At 38.5% G+C, this 16,687-nt stretch overlaps 1 protein-coding gene across 4 annotated transcripts in view; it reads right to left on the bottom strand.

Annotated features, from left to right (window-relative positions):
• Window positions 1-14,449, bottom strand: part of ATRX (P-loop containing nucleoside triphosphate hydrolases superfamily protein) — a 53,956-nt gene extending 39,507 nt beyond the window's left edge. For 2 of the 4 annotated variants that reach the window (XM_086443537.1, XM_086443538.1), the window contains exons 1-2: window positions 14,274-14,438; window positions 12,993-13,162 (exon numbers count right to left, since the gene is read on the bottom strand). In XM_086443537.1, the coding sequence (XP_086299663.1) occupies window positions 12,993-13,162; window positions 14,274-14,421 (318 nt within the window). In that variant the 5' untranslated portion in view covers window positions 14,422-14,438. Of the gene's footprint in view, window positions 1-12,992; window positions 13,163-14,273 lie in introns of all 4 variants that reach the window. The other 2 variants (XM_086443539.1, XM_086443541.1) reach the window with 2 other exon arrangements.
• Between the last annotated feature and the right edge of the window lie 2,238 nt (window positions 14,450-16,687).

The raw sequence follows: 16,687 nt of genomic DNA, 5'->3' as shown, positions 1-16,687 counted from the left end.
GGATGTCTTGACCAAAGGACTCAACAGTGCAACTTTCCATGGAATTATTTCCAAGCTAGGAATGGAAGACGTCTATTATCCAGCTTGAGGAGGAGTGTTGAATTGTACAGTTGTCATGGTTGACTTGTATAGCAAAATAGGCTAATTGTTAGGAAAGAAATCAATTGTATATTTAGTTAGGAAAATTATTCTAATCCCTTGAATCATGGGATTTGTAATAATAGGAATTTTTTTTTATCCCTTGAAATTATTAGTTTCCTATTTTTCTCCCTAAAATAGCCTATATATTTCTGTGTACCAATTATTCTAATTTAATGAGAAATTATAATTTTCTATCCCTTTTTACAACAAGTAGTAGTAGCATATAAATCCTCATAATGTTTAAAAATTCTTGTGGGAGCCAAAGTGATGGGGATATCAAATCTTGAAGAGTAGATTTTAATTTTTATTTAGATTTATGTTTTAGGACTTTATTTTCATGTTTTTTGGGGCTTATTTTGATGTTTTATTGGCCCATGGTCTTATTATAATATTTAAGGGTAGTTTAGTAATTTTATTGTCTTTTATTTAAGTTTATTAGAGTTTGAAAATTAGGAGAAAGAAAGTTACAAAAATTAGATTTATTTATTTGGTATTTACGTTTGATTAGGATTCTTACATTTATTTTTTTTATATAGATTATATTATGTTTTTCTATTAATAAATGACGATTTTGATGAATAAAGAATGTGTTTCCTTCATGGAGTGAAGTGAGTTCTCCACCATTCATGGTGTGTTTCCAAGAAACCCTTGATGTGATTCTAAGGTTCTATCTTTCTATCTCTTTTTTTTTTCTTTTAATCTGTATTTTTATTTTCTATTCTTTTGTTTTTTTTCTTGAAATCCCTTTCTTGATTGATTCTTGAATCCTTTTATCTTTTCTATTAACCTTTAATCATTCTTTAACCCTTTTTCTCTATCCTACAATAATTGAAATAAAATTTTCATCTTACCTTTTGAGTTTACTCTATCCTAACCCAAATCGTAAGCCTAAATTCAAATTCAAATCTTTAATTCTTGCCCAATCCTAAACCTATAAACCTTAACCTTAATCCTTCCTTACCCTACAAACCTTTAACCATTTTCATTGGGATTGTGGTCGTACTTATCAAAATCATAATTAAATTACCCTATCCTTACCCAATCCCCAACCAGATTTCTCAAAATCCCCTATTTTGCCTAAATCAAATTTCATTTTATTATCTCCCCTCATCGTCCTGCATCACAAAACCCCCATTGCTCCAACTGAAATCCACCCCTGGTTTCCATGGATTTCCAAGTACTTGGGAAAATGCTACGTGGAAAGTGAGAACCCTAGAAAAATGGATTCCAGTGTTTGATTGCACTTGGGAAATAACAAGGGGAAATAGAAGAGGAGAAGAACGGTGGGGCTGGACAGATGCGAAGGGGCAGTGGATGTTGGCGGAGTAGGGGGGTAGTGCGAAGGGGGAGGCAAAGGAGGAAGAAGAAAGAAGAGAGAGAGATGTGTGAGTTGGGCGGCAAAGGTGATGGTGGAGGTCAACATTAACGGTGGTGGTGGTGGTGGTGGTGGTGGCGGCGGTGGGGGTGGGGAGAAGAAGAAGAAGAATAAGAGGAGGTAGAGATAAGTGTTTTGATTTGGGGTTGAATTTAGGAAAGGTCTAATGCGAAACTCAACCAATGATGAGAACTACTACAAGTGGTGAAATCTTCCCAATCGAGGAGAATTGATGGGGACATCAAATCTTAAAGAGTAGAATTTAATTTTTATCTAGATTTTTATTTTAGGACTTTATTTTCATGTTTTTTGGGCTTATTTTGATGTTTTATTAGCCCATGGTCTTAGTATAATATTTAGGGGTAGTTCAGTAACTTTAGTTTGTCTTTTATTTATTACGATTTGAAAATTAAGAGAGAGAAAGTCACAAAAATTAGGTTTATTTATTTGATGCTTTAGTTTAATTAGGACTCTTAAATTTATTTTCTTTAGATAGATTGTATTAGGATTTTTTTTAATGAATGAACAATGATGCATAAAAAGAAAGCTTGAGCTTGATCCTCCCAACAATGGGTGTAGCATGAGGTCATTTTGGAGTGAGTCCAATATCTACCCCATACCCTAAATCCCCTAAATCCCCATTTTTCTTACCAAAATCAAATTTTCATTTTCTTACATTGAGATTGTGGTCATACTTGCCCAAAATCCAAAAATCAAATTCCATTTTCTTGTCATTTTCATTGTCACCCAAATCCTTAACCCAATCCCCAGTCAAATTTCCCTAAATCCCCTATTTTTCCTAAATCAAATTCCATTTTCTTATCTCCCCTCACCGTCTTGCATTAAAGTCCCATGGAGATAAGGGGGAAAATGAAGTTCATCCTTTCTTGAATTTTTGGATGAGGGTCGTAAACCATTTTCCATAGTAAAATTGCAATCGAACAAAGGAAATTGTGATTTTCCATGACAAACAATCTTCCATCCCATTTTCGATGGCTAATCAAACCGACCCTTCAAGTTTCCTTTGCCTTGCCACTGCTATAAATGTGTGAAATGATTGTTTTATGAGTGTTGATTACACAGTCCAAAAGCTAATTAGAGGTCTTTGGATCATGGTTTAAAATCTCGTTTCGGTTCATTGTTTCAATTTTTTGAAGAACCGAAACAAACCTGAAACATTCCAATACATACAATTACTTAAATTAGGGTCTGCGGTCAAGGGACATGAGGTCAGTTTGAAAACATAGGGCATCTCAAATATTTACCAAAATATGAGAGAGGGTTAATAAATAACTAAATCTTCTAGAGAAGACCAAGGTCAAGGGCAAAGTAAACCTTTGTTGTTTTGAAACCCAAAAAAAATTTTGAAGTAGCAGACGCAACAGAAAAAAGAAGTCTAAGACCTTACCTCAAACGTCAACACGAATCCAGCATAATTCCAACAATATCGCAACCACCCATGTCTCTAGCTTCTCTTCCTCCTCCTCCTCCCCCATTTCCTTCTGCTTCTTTGATTTTCCCCAAGAAATCAACAAATTTTCGTATGTTTCATGTCCGGGACTATTTCGTCTCTTTTTTTTTAAAGCTGAAACGTTTCATACGAAACGTTACGACATTTTAAATCATGATTTGGATCAAGTTTTCTTGGTTTCAAACATGGGTTTTCAACCACCACATTTATATTTGTCCATAGGAAAATTCTATTGCACTTTTTATTAATTTTGTTTTTTTACTTGCTTCCTTTACTCACATCGAGGTACCAGAACAATTTCCTTGGGTGACTATTCTACCCTTTTCTAAATTGTGGGCAGGTATTGAGTCTTCCACAATGGCAAACTCCTACCCAATCTTTAAATAACTGGACATCAAATGACCTTGGAACTATAGCTGATGCCTAAATGAATAAACAAATAGCTAGAAAGTAAGGAACCTATGTCACAACCCAATATCCCAGCCAACATGTCAATATTCTCCACAACTCCTGCCTCAAATATTTTGTTCTTAACTAAATTCGTACTCAAACCCAATATTGCCTTGAAACACCACTCAAAATCTCAATACAACCTTAGAAGCTCCCAAAAAAAAAAAAAAAACACGTGCCATTATTAGCATATTGTAGATGGGAGAACATCCCTCATTACTAATTCCAAACCCACCCAAGGTACAACTTTGGGCAATATCCTACCCAGAGCATCCACCACCACGATGAAAAGAAAAGGCAATAGATGATGTACTCAATGGACCTCCAAGGGGTAAGGCTCAGTGGTAAAACTAGCGATAGGGGTTTGCTCCCTCTTTCATGCATACAAAATTGGGTGGCCTCATGATTTATCTTGTTGCATGTGTCTGTGGGGTCGGGGGTGCGACCATAGGGACTTGTCCCATCCCAAAATGGATGTGGGGATAGTTATGTTTAAAAAAAATGTACTCAATGGAAGCCCCATGAAACTATTACAGTACACAATCGTGGAACCATTGACAAAAATGGAGAAAAAAGAGAATAAGATTCCCCAAGAACTCCCAATTCACATGATCATAAGCCCTAAGCCCTTGTCATATCTAAAACCCAGATTGAACCTAACATGTCGTTTTATTTTCTAGTGTCAATGAATTCATTAGCAATGAATCCCACCCATAATCCATCTTGCAAAGGCCATTTTAACTAAGGAAATAACATACGGTAAAACAGGTCGCATTCTAAAGGCCAAAGTTTGACAAATGTTGTTATAAACAGTTTCAACAAAACTGGGGGGTCTAAAATTGTAAACCCCTTCCATGAACCTCACCAGCCAGTTCCCAAGGTTACCTAAATAGACCATGGTAAAACCTTCAATACCAAGAGCTTTTGTCACCTTCTAACTCTTTGATCAAAGCCAAAAGTCCCTCATCCACAGAAATGTCAAGTCAAACACACATGATCCAAGATACAAGGTCTAAAGCTCCCAAAGATTAGCTTGCTTATTATCATACTCGGAAGATATCAATTTGCACTTCTCCTTTCTATCAATCACTGTTATTTTCTCTAGTAGAGCATTCTTCTTATAGTCAATTCTTTCAAGCTTCTCCTTATTCCAAACAATTTTCTCTTTCACATCTTTGAGTTTTTTTCCTAAATTCATAGCCAATGGTCTTGTTGCACGACTTAAGGTTTTTCCTTTCAAAAGGCAAGGGGAAGTTAAAGAATTATAAAAGGAGTCAAAAGCTTATTAAAAAAAAGGTCCAGAGAAGACGAATCTAAAAAAATCCAAGAGATTTTTTAATGTACTATAAGAGTTGTATATAATTTCATATACCATATGATTATCTAAGTTCTAAAGTAGTTATAAACTTATCTTAGGAAGATCTCGAAAAATATAAAAATGGTAAGAGTTCACCAGAAAACCCTTTCACGTCTATATAAGGAGGGAGATCTCATTTTTTTGAATCAGATATCACCCAAATAACTAAGAATTTTTTTTTTTTGATCGGTAAAGATGAATTTATTGATAAACAAGGAGAAAGCAAGGGGGTCGAGAGGACCCACCAAAAACAAAAAAAAAACAACAAAAACAAAAATAAATGAAACAAACTACACCACAACTATCTTGCCAAAGAACAGACTTTGTCCCATCTCGCCACAAAATCCTCAAAGAAAATTCCTTTAAACTCATTATAAAGTTTACTCCAGATGAAAAGAAACTCCAATACCGATAAAACCAAACGATCGAAAGATGAGACTTTTCCTTCAAAGATGCACCCATTACGAGCTAACCAAATAACCCAACAGATTGCAAAGGGAGTCAAAAACCACAAAATCCGTTTTGAGGATGTAAACAAACTTCCCCATGTCACCCAAGATTCCAATGTCTGCTTAACCGAGCAAGGAAAACAACCCATCAAACCGAATAAAGACAAGAAATGCACCCAAATGTGATTTGCCACCTGACAATGGATGAGTAAATGATCCACCGATTCCGCATTAGCTCTACACATACTGCATTGATTTGGAGAAACGAACCCTCTTTTGATTAGTTGGTCCATGGTTGGTAGCCTTCCCAGAGCCGCCATCCACATAAAAACCGAAATCTTAGGGGGGATCAAACCACCCCATACAAAAGTATGAGGAAAAGACAACGCACTCCTAGGAGCAATACCAACATACAAAGATTTCACTATGAATTTCCCCTCCCTAGTACCACTCCACAGTCTCTGATCATCCCAAGATCCTCTACAATAGCTATTTTCTACCAAACTCACTAATCTTCCTAAAACATCCACCTCCCAATCATTAAACGTTCTTATGAAACCAAAATCCCAATTTGTCACTCCATTAACGAAGTTATTGACAAGAGAGATAACTTGATTCTTTTTGGAAGACAAAACAAAAAGGTCTGGGAACATGTTTTTGAGAGGGCCTTCCCCACACCACCAATCCTCCCAAAACCTCACCTTATTCCCATTTCCGACTTTAAATTTCAATCTCTTCTTAAATAAAGGAAGTCTTCTTAGAATATACCCTTCCACACCCCACACCCTAAAGCACCTCTAGCCGACCCACTTTCCCAACCATTCCTACTCACACCAAATTTGTCCACAATCACTCTCCTCCAAAGACTATCCCCCTCTTCCCCAAACCTCCATAGCCATTTACCCAATAGAGCAGAATTCATAGACCCAAAATTTCTAAAGCCCAACCCCCCATTCTTTTTAAGCAAACAAAGCTTCCTCCAGTTCACCCAATGATACTTCTTCGCCCCCTTTTTGCCATGCCATAAGAAATCCCGGCAAATTTTTTCCAACTGAACTTCTACTCCCCTTGGCAAGGAGAACAAAGAAAGAATATAGATAGGAATGCTAGCCAGAACGCTTTTGATTAGAGTTACTTTACCTCCTTTAGATAAAAGCTTCGCTTTGCAGGAACTTAATCTCTTGCCCAACATTTCTATCACCGGGTCCCACATATCTTTACTAGTATAGGCCATGCCCAACGGGAGATCCAAATAGAAAGATGGAAAAATCCCCATTTGAAAACCAATCGAAGCTGCAGCTACCCCCAGTCCTTCCACCTCTCCCACCACATACAACTTGTTTTTGAGATAATTGACCGGAATACCTGAAATTGCTTCGAAACACCCAAGAAGGCTACTCAGGAAACTCAATTGTCTCGGAGAGTAATCCAAAAAATTCAAGGTATCATCCGCGAACTGAAGATGAGAAATCACCAAGCCACCTACCTTAATAGAGAAACCTGAGAGATCTCCTCTGTCCACCGCCTTCTGCACCATCCTCCCCAATCCTTCCATAACAATCACAAACAAGAAATGTGACAACGGATCTCCTTGACGCAACCGCCTCAAACTTCTAAAATACCCAGTTGGTGATCCGTTTACCAAAATCGAAAAAGTTGGAGTGGAGATACATTTCATAATCCACCGAACCCATATCTCGCCAAACCCCATCCTCCTCAACATGTATTTCATCAAATTCCAATTCACATGATCATAAGCTTTCTCTAAGTCCACTTTGCAAACAAATCCCGGGACTTTGGCTTTTCTCCTCGAATATATACATTCATTTGCAATTAATATCCCATCCAGAATTTGTCTCCCTGCTACAAAAGCTCCTTGGGCCGACCCGATAATGCCTCCGAGCACAGTCCTAAGCCTTGAGGCTAGAATCTTCGAAATAATCTTATAGATGACACCCACAAGACTAATCGGTCTCAAATCTGTGATATCTTCCATACTCGACCCAAGGTACAATTCGAACCCAGGTCAAGGAAACCTTCCTTATAGAAATCCTCAATACTCGCCATAAAATCATCTCTAACTGTTGCCTAACAAGCCTTAATGAAACTCAAGGAGAAACCATCTGGACCCGGGGCCTTGTCGCTCGCCAAGCCCTTAACCACTCCCCACACTTCTTCCGCACCAAAAGATCTCTCTAACCACCTCTGTTGGTCTAAAGAGATGTTGTCGAAATGCAAAGAATCTAAGGTAGGCCTGTGCTCATGCTCCTCCGTGTACAAATTCTTATAAAATTGCACCACTCCCTCGCACACCTCATCCTCACCCACCTTCCATGACCCATTAACTTTCAGCTTTGAAATGAAGTTCACCCGACTATGAGCATTCACCATACCATGGAAAAATGCAGTATTCCTATCCCCCTCTTTTAGCCAACGAACTCTCGATTTTTGTTTCCAACTTATTTCTTCCTTAGCTGCTAACTCTTAAAACAAAACTTTCATATTCACATGGCGCGCCCTCTCATTAGCCCCCAGACCCCCTCTCTCATCCTTACCATCAAGCTCATGTAACTCCATCAACACAGCCTTCTTCTTCTCCATAACGGACCCAAAAACTTCCTTATTCCAAATTCTCAATCTATCCTTAATAGCTTTAAGTTTCAACCTCAACACTTTCCTTGGTCTACCCTCAAAAGAGATTTAATTCCACCATGTGTGAATCATCTCGTCAAAATCTTGATGCATCAACCACATATTCTCGAATCTAAAGGGCGAGGGTCGATTTCTCGGCACTCCCGCCACCAAGGAGATAGGGCAATGATTTGACACAGGGTTCGGCCATTTTTCTTGAAGAAGTCTCCCAAAATGCTCTTCCCATTCCAAAGAAACAAGAAACCGGTCCAATCTGATCAGAATCGGATTCTCTTGATTATTTGACCACGTGAATCTACCTCCACATAATGGAAGATCCATCAACTCATTACATTCCACGAACTCCGAAAATCGTCGCATTTTAGATGTAATTCTTGAGCCCCTACTCTTATCGGACGTAAAACGGGTAACGTTGAAATTGCCCCCCACCGCCCACGGTTTATCCCGCCACCCTCTTATATCCTCCAATTCTTCCCAAAATTGGCCCCGCTCTCTATCAATCGTCGGCCCATACACTCCTGAGAATACCCAAGTAAAATCTTCTCCTATCAATCTGCACAAAACTAACACTGAGAAGGCCCCTAAAAGATTGTCTTCCACTACCACCGACTTCCTATCCCACATAAGGATTATACCGCCTGAAGCCCCTAGAGAAGGAAGAGCACACCACCCTGCTGACTTGATCCCCCATAACTCCCTAATCACCTTATCATCCACCCTCTCTAACTTCGATTCCTGCAAAACCACAAAATTAGGCTTTTGTTGATATAAAATATCTTTAACTACTGCCCTCTTCATAGCCGCATGCAACTCCCTCACGTTCCAGGACAATATTTTAATCGACATTAACACCTACTAAGCGCCTTCCGGCTCTCTTCCCTTTAGTAACTGTAAGTGGGAATTCCTCAACCGATTTCTTGAGTAAGATGATCTCTTTCTTCAATCTTTTATTCCTTTCCTTAATCAGGTCATCACAGCCCGTCAAATGTGTTAAGATCTTCAACCTGGAGAATTCCTTCTGAAATCGATCCCTCGACGTCATCTCCACTTTTCCATGATCCAAAAAGCCTTCCCCCGTTAGAGGCCATTGTCCCACCACCTTCTGCATGCAAAACTCCACTCCCTTGCTAGTCTTCAGGGCCACATTGATTAGAAGTTGAGAAACATTTCCTTCATTTCTGACAGACATACCAACCTTCAAACCAACTTCTAACATGTTGGCTAACACCTGCTCCGTAAGATCCTGTAGACCACTCTTGTAATCCTTGCTTCCACTCTCCCACCTATACGACTTATCTATGACTTGCATGGCACTAGGAGTCCTGTTCTCCTTATCAGGTTCTAAATGAGCACCTGTAACCCACTGTGACTGACTGCACCTCCTGATTTCACTCTGACAGGTTGATGGTCTGACCCTCTTACCCAGCACGAAGTTATTCGGGACCTGCAACTGCCGTCTGATATCTCCCAACACCAGAGAGAGAAAATTAAGGCAAGGAAGCAGCCTTCCTTCTTTGTTTTCCATGACCGAAAAAGAGAAACTCCCCCCTGTACCACCCTCCAAACCCCATAACCTTGGTTGCGATCCTATTACCAACTGCTTAAGGGGACCATACGTGCAAAATTCCACTCCTCCCTCCCCAAAAACTAGGTCAACTATGAAATTAGGCAATACCTCCGGTTTACGGAACCTACCGCCGATGATCTCTAGACCATTTCCGCCTATCGCCTCACTGGAAGCCCCTTGAAACTCATTCTCTGTGGTTCGACTAACTGCATCTCCACATGCTGACCCGATCGTCGAATCGACCTCACTGATTCGTATCGTAGTGATATCTCAGACACTCCCCTTCTCAGACGTAAACTCGCTGAAAGGAAATGATGAACAGCCTTCGTCTAACCTTAGACGCAGTCTCGATCGTCTGCGCAAAGCTCTAAAACGAGAGGCAAGCCCTCAAACCTTTTTTACTCTCGGCCCAACCCTTATAGAAAGCCCACGGCCTTTTACTGGACTTGGGCTTCGGTGTTTTAAACTTGGCCTCAACTCCAAAGGGATATTGCAGCCCAACCTAATTTCAGACAACGAATGGGCTTCATCAACTCCAGGCCCAACTTCTCTGCCCAGAACTCCATCGGACACCCAACCCGATCCAACTGTACTGGGCTCTTCGGTTACCATCACCCCACTTCTTCTTAACCATTTCCTATAACTCAAGTTACGAGCTATCTTAGACAACAAATCGAACAATCGAGAACCAAACCTAAGTCGTTGACGGGGCAGCAACCAATTAATGCGCCGAACACGTTTCGTACCAAAAAAGCCAGATTTCAAATTCGACCATTTATGAACCGTATTCCGCACGCTTCCTACACACAGTTTTGCCAACTCCAGGTCCAAGTTCAAACAAACAGGAACCTCCAACTGTTCCTCCTTCTCCACTGGACATCGCATTACAATCGTCTGAGTATCTGTAACTTCTAAGCATTTGTCCCCTCTCTCGCCACCCTTCTCTGTCTCCATTAAGAATACCTACTCCCCAGCTTCTACCTCTGCAACCTCCACCCCCAACGAGTTTTTGAACCCACCCACCCACAAATACAAACCACGAAGCATCTTCCAAGGAGAACACCCAACTCTCAACCTCACAACATCCAGCCTTGCTCGTCGAAGAGTGATCTCCTCCACTTCCAAAAGTCCTCCTAGCTGGTCGCCAATTTTCCTAAAAACAAAACTATTCCATAAGTGAAATGGCAGTCCACTTATTCAAACTCGAGTACCCCTTTCTTTCCACTCTGGCCTCAACGCATTACAATCCGCAAACCAAGGTCTAAGCTTAAAGGCAAAATTTCCCACCGAAATCAGTCTTCTTGTTTTAACTTTATTAAATTCTGATCTTCCCCCCACCATCAGGATGTAAGTCTGAGGTTCCCAGGCCAACAACTTAACCTTCGACGGCTAAGACAGGCCTCGTTTAATGACTGCTAAAAAGCTGTCCCAATCTGCCTCCATCCTGCTCGCTTTGCATATGAAGGCCCACCTCCAGCTTCCAAAAGCTTTCCCGTTATCGAAATCTTGCTTAATCCCACGGTTGGGGCTCGCCTCCATTCGCTGCCTCCTAGGTTCTACTAACTTAGAGGTCGAAGATTCTTGGACTATCTTGGACCAAGACCTACCCAATCCGCTCTCCTCCATCGCAGCACTAGAGGTTTTACCAGAAGTCTCTTCCCGCGAGTAAAGCAACCCACCATCATTCACAATTTCCTTCATCTTTTCGTCTTGTTTCAACAGCTCCTTAAAAAGCAGACTCAATTCTCCCCAACCCTTACCCCCTTGACCTTCCGAAAACACAAGTGCCTAAGAATTGAAAGCAATACAAGTCTTCTTTTTAATACTATTGTTTATGTGAGTATTTTCTTGCCTGAATTAGCAAGCAACTGCATTAAAAAGTTGAGGTAACCCCAAGAACTCGTTGCGAAAAACTTATTTGGTCATATTAGGGGGGTTTAGCTCCAATGTGACATGGGGGCTAGACATGGAGAAACTAGGTTTGTCAGAAGTGTTATTGGAACAAGTATTATAAAGGAGCCTTGTGTGGAGGAAGGCCAAATCTAGAGGGAATTTGGTCCCAATGCCAAAGTTCAAGAATGAAATTGATTCATTAAATAGTAGATTAAAATATCAACAAAAAAAAATAGTGAAAATGATTCAAAGGCTAGATATCACTAAAAATTATGTGATAACATTTGAATTGGACCAAATCAAGGCCAATAAAGCTTTAAGGGGGTGGTATGTATAACATGCATCGTGAAATGGGCGAGCCACGAATGAACACAAGAAGCAACTCGAAGAGGAAGATAATGTTACCACTTGAAGCCAGGAAGGAAAGAGGAAAATGCAACTCGGACTAGAAGAGGTCCAAGTGGGGCTCCAAAAGGCGCCACAACAACACCCTAGATGCAAAGTGTACAACTTGAGTTGGGGGGGGGGGGGGGGGGGGGAGAACAAATGACCCAAGGAAACAATTCAAAGAAGTAATAAATGATAGTGTACACCAGGGACAATGACACAATCAGATGGGAAGAGTATCACAGACTCATTTTGCAATGAGGGAGTCTTTCTCCTCACCAAATTATGCAAAAGCTAAAGAGTTTTAGGACTGAGAAAGTTCTAGAAGTTGTGGTATAGAAATAGAAAATAGTAAGAGAACCATAAAAGGTTCTAAAGTAATATACCATTAAAGTTGTATTATTTATAATCTTTCATACAATGAAAAAGTTCTAGAGTCCCAGTATACTTCTAGATTTGTCTCTGGAAGATTCAAGAAAATTCAAATAACGGTGGATTTTTCTAGAAAGCCTTCCCAAAGTCAACATCAGGGGAAGAGATCCTCATTTTATTAGTGTTAGATGTTACAAGTAATGAGTAAGGGTATAGATGTAATTTCATTTTTATTCATTAATACATATATATATATATAAAGGCCGCGTCTCTAGGGCCCAATTCAACTCCTCCCTCTTTCTCCATTATTTTTTCTTCTCTCAACCCTAATCCAATCTTCAACAATTTGCATCCAACAAGGATCACCCAACCGCTCATATTTGAGAGCAATATAAATCTTCTTTTGTACATTTTGTGTTCTCTTTGAGTGCTCTCTTGAGTTGTGGGAGCGTTAAAGAGATCAGGGGACTCCTAAGACTCATTGGGAAAAACTAACTTGAGCTACATCAGGAGGTTAGCTCAAATGCCAACGGGCCCAACGCGAGGCTGTATCTCTGACAAAACTCTTCTAACAATCCTAAAATTGACCCACCACATATTTTCAAAACAGAATGGGGAAGGAAAGTGGTGTAGACCTCCATAATGTCAAAAAAAAAACAAATTCACAACCATATAAACTTCACCGGACAAAGGGGGAGAAAGGTTATTCTACATGTAATTACCTTCTACATATTGCTTTACCTTTCGAGATGGGAGTAGTGAGGACAGATAATTTTTTTACTTGCAGAAGATATAGATGGAACAGATCCTTCATATTTTATTGTAAATGACCATTGTCAGCTAGTCGACAAAAATTTTGCACATTGTGAACAACTTACCTCAAGATGCAATTCATCATCTTCATGTTCGAATAATGATGGGTCGTCATCGTCATCGTCATTAGAATCATCAATAAATGAATCACCAGATGCACTTTCTACATCTTCCACTTCCTCTGGTTGGTCCTCCATGTTATTCATATTTGAAATCTTACCGATGAAATATATCCCTACATAATCACATACCCAAGCAACAAGGATGATCATTTTAGCAAATTGATAACTGCAAGAGATACTCAAGATAATTTTTTCACTAGCAGGCAACAAACCTCACAGATTAAAGAACAAAATGTACATGGCATCATATTGATTACCACATATTGGAAGTAAATACAGATATTGCAATCAAATTTTTTTCATTTTTTTTTTTTTTTTGATGGGTTCATTGCACAATCACCAAGGTATTAAAAAAAGTGATGGGTAATCCAGACTTGAACGCACAACTGAGCTATTTGAATCTAACCATTTTTCTTTTCACAGTGACTCGCTAAACCATTAAAAAAATTAAATAAATAAATAAATAAGAAGAAAAAAAAAAAACTCGAAGTGCCAAACAGTAATGGGATCAAAAAAAATTATATGGGGAACTAATTGTTGTATACACTTCAGTATAAATATGTGCATATCGGGCATCACTTGTACAATCAATAAGAAAAAGTTTATCCAACATGATAAGGAAACTACTTTCTTGAACTCACTAGAAAGAAAGGTTGGAAATATACACCTAATGCATTGCTCTCAAGTCCCTTCAAATTACGAAAAAAATGTCATTTAACTTTCAAGAAAGTCAAAAATTCCAAGGAAATGTGGGGAAACTTTTATCGAATGAGGAATTGAAACCCAGTGGTCCCTTTTAAGCCTGAAACATAGCTGTTAAAAAAAATGCCGCACCACTGAAGAGATTTAAAGCGCCCGATGTCGAATGCTGAGAAATCGATAAAACTCATTCCCAAATAAAGACCTTTTCAGTAAAAATTTCCTCATAAATCCACTCCTTAAAATAGAATCCCAAACACTCCAAACCTAAAACCCTAAGCATCCATTGCTCCTCTTGTTCCAATTACGCATTCTAATTCATCGGCCAAAAAAAAGTTATAGTGTAAGATCTACAAAAACCCTAAATTTGTTCTCGAAAATCAAAAACTACCAAATAACAAAGAAATCAAAGCATGAAGCTTAAAAATCCAACTACTTCAGCTACCTAAACAACATGCAAAGAATTCTAAGCTCAGTCCATTTAATTTAAAAAGAGAAAACAAACAAAGAGGAGAAAAATCTAACCGCAAAATAAAATGGTATCTGAAGACGATCGATACTTTGAGTGTTCTTCGAATTCGAGCGCGGGACATACCTGTAAGATTTCTAGGGTTTGAGAGAGAGAGAGAATCTGGAATATTTTCAGTTGGGCAAAATCCAGAAAGACATACATATAAGACTTGCGTTAATGAGAGTTACGTTGGGACGCGCGAGTTATCGTGCTCTAGGCGCCAGCATAAAATCAGGGGTAACATTGGTATTAGATTGTGTAATGAAGGGTATTTTAGTCTCGTAATGTGTGGAGACCAACAGTTGGGATTGCTCCATTGGAAATGTCCTAAAAATTCTTGAGTTCGGACATCAAATGTCAAATGCCCCTGGAGGCCCAGTCCGGAAAGTCAGGCCTAAAGTCTGAATTTAGTCTGGGTCGACCCAACCCGAATATGAGCGGATTGGGTTTGGTGTTTGGGCTAGGTTTAGAAAATCAACTCCGGTCCCAAACCTGACCGATTGGTCAAATTCAACGACCATTTCAAAAAATAAAAAGTCAAAATTTTTTAACAAATATTCAGAAGTCTCGAAGACTTGCAAATAGTTGTTTAAGTCTTTTAACTTTTATAATTTGTTTAATCTTTTAATTTTGGAAATAAAAATATATTTTTAAACTAAAACTTAATCCAAAATCAAAGCCTGACCCAAGCTCGAATCCAAGTGGGCTTCATGTCGGGTTCAAGTCCAACATTCTTGCTAAGCTCGGTCTGATTGCTATTGAGGCCCAACAGGGCCGATATGACCGAAGCCGTGCCCAGTGACATGGACATTGAGCTAACTCGGATGAGTCATCTCGAATTGTCTCGAATGATTTAAATCACCATCACCTAAGACTTCTCCTAAATATTTGGGGTTAGCTAAATGAAACTTTCTCTCCCATGTTTAGGGTTCAATTTAGAGAATTCTTCTAATTGGGACCGTAATCCGTCTTCATTGAACATACTAGATGTTTAATTATAAATCTTCCTTTTATACAAATTACAATATTTATAAATTCTTAAAAATCTTAAAATCATTTGTATTTTTATATGAAAAAGAGACCAAAACCAGTTATCATAATGGAGATTTTAAAAATTGGTTAAGATGACTAATATTTTAGATGACTCGGACCTAGATTGGGATGACTCGTATGTGTCATCTCGGATTTTCGACAATAAGGGTTGTTGTCTCGATTCAAAAGCAAAGCTTGGGTAAGGACGTGTTTGATTGTAGGAAAACATTTACATGCATTTGAAATTTGAATGCAAATGAAAATCATGATAAAATCATTTTCTATTGTTAACCGACAAGTTTTTAGCATGGTGTCGTTGTCATGACCAGCCTCCTTCTAAAAAGGGAGAGGTTTTAATAATTTAAAGACTTCATAATGTTGAAAATCGAGCACAGAACATGATTTTTTTATAAGATACAAATAAATAATTATAATCCCCGATCAAATCAACTTGGCTAAAAGGCACATACACGCTTCTTGAAGATAATTTAAGCCTCTTATTTGTGCAAGAAAACACGGCAACACTATCTTTGGGATTCAACATAGCCTAAATTCAATCTCGTTCATCTACAAGTTTGCACTATTCAGTAGGAACTTGTACTTTACCTCTTTAAGATGCCCAAAGAAATATGAAGAAAAAAAAAATTCTCACAAAGAATGGAATGAAAATTGAATGAGCTATAAAAGCTAATGAGATTAAGGATTTATATAGTGGTTGAGATAAATTTGGGGAAATGTATCACAATTAATTGATACATGTCTCATTAATCCTTTTAACTAAGATGCATTATACATGTATTTATTAAATATATGTCCCAAAATACTTTCTAACCTTACATTTATCTCTAAATCCATTCATCTATAATTAATTAATGAACCTTAATTTATGAATCAACATAAATGTCATGAAACTTGATCAATGCACTTAAGTCCATTAATTTGGGTTCATGAATTTAAGTTTGAACTTAGATACAATGAACCTCTTTGATTCATTTATATGCATTATACATCTCTTTAGAAAAGAAAATTAAAACTCAATTTAGTGTTAAATTTGTTTATATAAATCATAAGCCAACAGATAGCACCAAGGAGGTAAGTAATACAAAGAGGCCAAGGAGACCTACTTGAGCTTAAAAATAGAAGAAAATATAGTTAAACACAAAAATAAAAACATGAATTCTTATAAATTACCTTTTTGCATTAAACGCATCCACATGTCCCCTCACTTTTACAAGAAAAGTCGAGATCCTATACAATGTCCTATTTCTATAGATACGAACAATGTCTACATAGTACAATTTGATTAGGAAATAAACACATTGGACTGCATAAACAGCTTGATTAGAAGGCCCAAGGTGTTTTAAACACCGTCTAAAGTGTGCCACATAGACACGTA

Source organism: Akebia trifoliata, chromosome 5, assembly GCF_017979445.1.
Source record: "Akebia trifoliata isolate Shusen 1 chromosome 5, ASM1797944v1, whole genome shotgun sequence".
Lineage (NCBI taxonomy): Eukaryota > Viridiplantae > Streptophyta > Magnoliopsida > Ranunculales > Lardizabalaceae > Akebia > Akebia trifoliata.
The sequence above is the reverse complement of the archived record's forward strand: the minus strand, read 5'-3'. Positions and strand labels throughout refer to the sequence as shown.